At 38.2% G+C, this 6217-nt stretch overlaps 1 protein-coding gene across 1 annotated transcript; it reads left to right on the top strand.

The window, feature by feature from the left end:
* Positions 1-341: 341 nt before the first annotated feature.
* On the top strand, positions 342-2842 carry LOC104997025 (olfactory receptor 12D2-like). The gene is made up of 2 exons (XM_010851462.1): positions 342-406; positions 1913-2842. The coding sequence occupies exon 2, from the start codon at positions 1916-1918 to the stop codon at positions 2840-2842; it is 927 nt and encodes a 308-aa protein (XP_010849764.1). The 5' UTR covers positions 342-406; positions 1913-1915.
* Positions 2843-6217: the final 3375 nt, after the last annotated feature.

Here is a 6217-nt window from a genome sequence, read left to right as displayed (position 1 = left end):
GTCATTGTGAATTGTCTCAAACTGTTTGTGGTTCTAAAACTAAGAAAGAAACACAGTAAGCAAAGAAAATAGGAACAACAACAAAAATGGAACTCAAGATACGAATTCCCCGAGGAGAATCCTCTTATATTGCAAGGAAAGAAAGGTAACAGGTTAATTTTTATAATAATCTTCACAAACCCAGGGGACACTCTCTCTTAGGGATGATATGTTTAAAGATCTGTGGATCATAAAAACGGGCAGAATTTCAGCAAGAAGAGGTTTTAGAAGATGAAGAGCTTATACTGTAATCCATCACGTCAAATATGTTTCTACTCTTTATTTTTCAAGTATTTTTATACCATTTACTTTTCAGGAGTGTCAACCTGATAAGCCTTCTTAACTGTGAGTTTGAACACTCAACCAGGTAGGAAAATGAACTAGGAGACAAGCTGGAGAGTTGTCCATATTATCTGTCTTCTTGCCTGTACTAAATTTACAAGCCAAGGATTTAGACCTGTTTCTTATCTTATAATGAACCTTGTGTTTGTAGATTATGAAGGTTCTTTACTGTCTACAATTTTATTGCCATATCTCTAGATATTCTCAAAAGTAGATATGTAATCTCTACATATTCACTGTGATGCAGTGAAATAAATCATTTAGTACAGAAAGTTTCATTGATATTTTTTTAATGTTAGGAAATGGTTTTTTCTCCAAATGAATTTTTGATACGATTTTGTTTTGTGTAGAGAACCAAAAATAATATCTGGCATGACAATTATATCTTAAGCAGGAGTCACAGAGTTTAACACTTTACAAAATATACTTGGCTATTAAGGAAAATTAATAATAATTATTAATTTCCCTGATGCTGGGAAAGATTGAAGGTGGGAGGAGAAGGGGATGACAGAGGATGAGATAGTTGGATGGCATCACCAACTCAATGGACATGAGTTTGAGTAAACTTTGGGAGTTGGTGATGGACAGGGAGGCCTGGCATGCTGCAGTCCATGGGGTCGCAAAGAGCTGGACACAACTGAGTAACTGAACTGGACTGATTAAGGAAAATTACTCTGAATCCCTTGAAGCCAGTCTTTCATAAAGGTGTAATAAAAGTTAGATAATTTCTCAAACTTTATCTGGTTATAAAGCCTAGAATCCCACAGGATCCCTAGAAATGTCCCCTAATTCACTTTTCTATTTTAGTCACTTAAAATCTTTTGTCTCTCCTCTCAGGGATTTTCCAAACTTGAGATGATTTCCTGTTTATAGGGAACACTTTAATGTTTGCATCTCTATTCAGATTCTTATAGCTCTTATTATCCTTTCATTGTCTTTTTTTCTGAAGTGAAACCCTTCAGGTGGTTTCCTACTAAGTCAAGAGACAGCAGAGGGGAGTGCTTAAAAGTTTACCCTCTGTTAGAGCTGACTTGAGATGACAATAAGGAAGTTGCATCAGAATGTAGAAGTTCACAGCCAGATAAGATGCTAGGCTGGCAACATGCTCCGAATCTCTGGGTAAAGGAAAAAATAATGATAAACCTAATGAAGAAAACAAGTGGTTAGGAAACAGTCCATTACCAACATGTAACCTTAATATTTATGAAGTTAATGGTCCAAATATTATACAATTTCTGGTGCTGTAAATGGTTAAAATAACAATGCTCTCCCTCAGAATATGGTGTCTAGGTAGGAAAATCCTCAGCAGGAGGCCTTTGGTTCTGATGAAAGTGAAAGTGGCTCAGTCATGTCCGGCTCTTTGAATTCTCCTGGCCAGAATACTGGAGTGGGTAGCTGTTCTCTTCTCCAGGGAATCTTCCCAACCCAGGGATCAAACCCAGGTCTCCCGCATTGCAGGTGGATTCTTTACAGGCTGAGCCACCAGGGAAGCCCACAGGAGATAGCATTTCATTATTGTTTTGTCTTTTAGGTGATGCTGAATCAAACTTCCGTCACTGAATTTTTCCTCCTGGGAGTGACAGACATCCAAGTACTGCAGCCGGTTCTCTTCGTGGTTTTCCTTACAATTTACTTTCTCAATTTGGCTGGAAATGGAGCCATCCTGATAGTTGTCATCTCTGATCCAAGACTTCATTCTCCTATGTATTTTTTCCTGGGCAACCTGTCATGTCTAGATATCTGCTATTCCACGGTGACTCTGCCAAAGATGCTGGAGAACTTCCTCTCTACACACAAAGCAATTTCTTTCTTGGGATGCATAAGCCAGCTTCATTTCTTCCACTTTCTGGGTAGTACAGAGGCCATGCTGGTGCCCGTGATGGCCTTTGACCGCTTTGTGGCTATCTGCAAACCACTTCGTTACACTCTTATCATGAGTCATCAGGTCTGTATCCAGATGGCTGTCACTATCTGGATCATTGGTTTTTTCCATGCCCTGCTGCACTCAGTAATGACCTCTCGCTTAAACTTCTGTGGTTCCAACCACATCCATCACTTCTTCTGTGATGTTAAGCCATTGCTCAAGCTGGCCTGTGGGAACACTGAGCTCAACCAGTGGCTGCTCAATAATGTCACAGGGACTTTTGCCATGGGCTCATTCTTTCTAACCCTTCTCTCCTATTTCTACATTATTATTTATCTGTTCTTCAAGACCCATTCTTGTAGCATGCTCCATAAAGCACTGTCCACGTGCGCCTCTCACTTCATGGTAGTTGTTCTTTTATTTGGTCCTGTTTTTTTCATTTACATCCATCCTGCCTCGGGTAGCTCCATGGACCAGGAACGGATCATTGCCATTATGTACAGTGTGGTCACTCCTGTACTAAATCCACTGATCTATACTTTGAGGAACAAGGAAGTGAAGGAGGCATTGAGGAGGATGATCAGAAGGAAACTCTGACTTGAAGAAGTCTATGATATTTTCTGAAGCATAAACAAGCAATGAGACAGTTGAGATGTGAAATATATTGCTTCTCAAATTGTTTATCAAATACATAAATACATATATATAGATAGATATAAATACATATATATGTGTGTACATGCTAAATCACTTCTGTCAGGTCTGACTCTGTGACCCTTTGGACTGTAGCCCTCCAGGCTCCTCTGTCCATGGGATTTTCCAGGCAAGAATACTGGAGTGGATTGCCATTTCCTCCTCCAGGGGATCTTCCAGACCCACAAACTTCCAGACCCACGTCTCTTACATCTCTTGCCTTGCCAGGGGGGTTCTTTACCACCAGCGCCACCTGGGAAGCCCATCTATACATGTGGACCTGGAAAAGGCTTGTCTAGTGTTCAATAATGCATTCTTAGGTAATAGAAATGAAATGTGAACAAATGAAACATCAGCCATGGAAGTCTAATGCTGAATTTGTTTTTGAGATACCAGTGATAAAGTAGATTTGCTATATATCTCAACAAACTCTTCTCTGGATTTAGTTACAAAAATTTGCCTCTGTTGCCCATGTAACATGTACAGTTTTTAAGCCTGTCTAAATCACCCCTCTAGGTTAGCACATTTTAATGTGAGAAGTAAAATTATTATGCTTTCAGATTTTGAGAATTTTAATTGAGGACATAATTACTCAGAAAATTAAATGTTAACTCACCATTTAACATACTATTTAAGGGGAATTTTTTAAGAGGTACATCATGATTTCTTGTTATCCAAGCAGGAAGGCAAAATAATATAAAATTATATTGTAATCATGATTGAACAGAAAACAACCAGTAATTTAACTTCAAATAATTTCAATATTTTTAGAACTCAATGGTCAAATTCTCAATTACTATGAAGTGTTATTAAAAATGGAGGCAGCTTGAAAAGACATCTCAAGAATATCTTCTATCTTATTTGTGGTTTATTTATTTTTCTCAACTTCTGGTCATGGAAAATGTTGATTTACAGAATTTTTTCTAATCTTTTGTTTTTCTTTTACATTCTACCCTTATTTCAACAAACTGTAAAGCAGTGTGACATGATGTAATATAAGAGAAATATTAAGAATAAATAAATTAGTATATTCTTTCACTTCTCTGTTCTTAGTCTTATACTTAGTGGCTTTAACTGATAACATTTTCATTATCACTGCAACTTCCATGGATGGCAGTCTCTGTTTACCTGTATATTTCTTCCTGAAACATCTCTCCTTCCTGGACCTATGTTATATTTCTGTGACTGGACCAACGTTCATCTGCAACTTGACTCTGCACAGTAGCAATATTCCCCTCTGGGAATGCATTTGCAGTGTTGTGCTTTCACTCTTTGTGGCTCTGCTGAGATGGCCATGCTCACAGTGATGCCTTATGATTGCTGTGTGGCCGTCTGTCTGCCTTCCTCTGCGCTCTGAAAGCATCATGAACGTCAACATCTGTACTCAAGAAATCTTGGCCATTTGGATCAGTGGGGTCATCTCTGAAGTTATGCATACATCTGCTACTTTCTCCATCACTTCTATGGTGCCAATATCATTTACAAACTCTTCTGCAATATCTCCCAGCTCCTAAAACTCACTTGCTCCAATGAGTATGTCAGTGAGCTTGGGGTTACTGGCTTCCTGTCCTTGATGGCATTTCTTTGCTTCATTTCCATTTGATTCACCCAATCACACACACACGCACACACAGACACATATTCTCTACTGTGTGGAGGATCCCATCTGCTGAGGGCAGAGCAAAGGCCTTTTCCACCTGCCCCCTCCACCAGCTATCATCATATTGTGTGTCTCTACTGGTGTCCTTTGAGTTTCTAAAGCCACATACTGACTCTCCAACTGCATTAGACTTTACTTGAAAGTGAAAATCTCTCAGTCATGTCTGACTCTTTGTGACCCCATGGACTAATGCAGTCGTTGGAGTTCTCTAGGCCCGAAAACTGGAGTGGATAGCCTTTCCCTTCTCCAAGGGATCTTCCCAATCCAAGGATCGAACCCAGATCTCCCACATTGCAGGCAGATTCTTTACCAGCTGAGCCACAAGGGAAGCCCAAGAATACTGGAGCGAGTAGCCTATCCCTTCTCCAGCAGATCTTTCTGACTCAGGAATTGAACCATTCTCCTTCATTGCAGGCAAATTCTTCACCAACTGAGCTATGAGGGAAGCTTACTATTTTTATATTGTTTTTTTATAATATTTTGCTTCCGACACTTAATCTGATGCTCTAAAGCCTGAGAAACAAAACCATAAAGGCAGCTCTAATAAAGTTTTCAAGAAAAGAAAAGCCTACCTCTTTTGCTGAGTCACATCTATTCATTCCTCACTGAGAAACAAATCAAAATATATTGGAAAAATATGGCAGAGTCAATCAAGAACTTAAAGCTCAAGCATAACTCATAATAAGGAAAATCATACCAATGGAGTGTCTCTGAGCAATAATAACATATACATGCTGCTGCTCTGCTTACATAGAGTTATCTAAACACTATTCTTGTAAATAGAGTAGATTTAAATCTCACTATACAATGCCAAGTATGGTGAAAATATAAATTTTTTTAACTGTGAAGACTCCAACTTAATTATCCTTTCTGACTCATTTCTTTTTTTTTTTTCCTTTTTTGTTTTTCCCGTTTAATTTTTTTATTTTCACTTTGACTCATATTTTATCTCAGGTTATTATTATCTCCTGTGCTTTCTTTGCTTGGTACACATCTGTCTTTTCCTTCACTTTTAATTTTTCCAGGTCCCTTTTCTTTAGTCTAGACTCTTATTAAATAATGTATAGACAGACCTTGGTTCTGTTTCAGCTCAAGGGTCCCTCTTCAGGAATAAGGTAATTCCTTCAAAATTTCTGTACCACATTTTGTCTAATTTTTATCCCATTGTTTACTGTGCTTCTAATCTCTTATTTTCTTATTGGTGTCTTCATCATATGTCATATCTTCTTTTTCTTTGAGGACAGTGATTGTAAGGGCATCTGTACATTGCTTTCTGGCTCATTTCTGTCAAAGAAAAGGACAGCTCATTCTTTTTTCTGAGTTACAATCAAGTTTGGAATATTATATAGTACGTAAGCACATAAGAGAACCACCTGGCCCTCAGTGTTTTCTGTCTGTTTAAGGGTCCACCTAATGTCCTATTAATCTTACAGGGCTTCAGTTGGTAACACACATGGTCATCAGGGACAAGTCTGGTGCTTTGTGTTGCATCCTTGTCTTTCATGTGAGTGACAAGTTGAAAAAATACAAATAATACATGACTCATAAAATGCTTATAGGAATAAATACAAACACAATTAAACTAATATGTTTTTAAAATGCACATTTGAAAAATAAGC

Source organism: Bison bison, unplaced genomic scaffold (genome assembly GCF_000754665.1).
Source record: "Bison bison bison isolate TAMUID 2011002044 unplaced genomic scaffold, Bison_UMD1.0 scf7180017851753, whole genome shotgun sequence".
Taxonomy (NCBI): Eukaryota; Metazoa; Chordata; class Mammalia; order Artiodactyla; family Bovidae; genus Bison; species Bison bison.
The sequence above is the reverse complement of the archived record's forward strand: the minus strand, read 5'-3'. Positions and strand labels throughout refer to the sequence as shown.

Coding starts and splice junctions, on each gene's coding strand:
- LOC104997025 (XM_010851462.1), top strand. CDS start 1,916: ATGCTGAATCAAACTTCCGTCACTGAATTTTTCCTCCTGGGAGTGACA.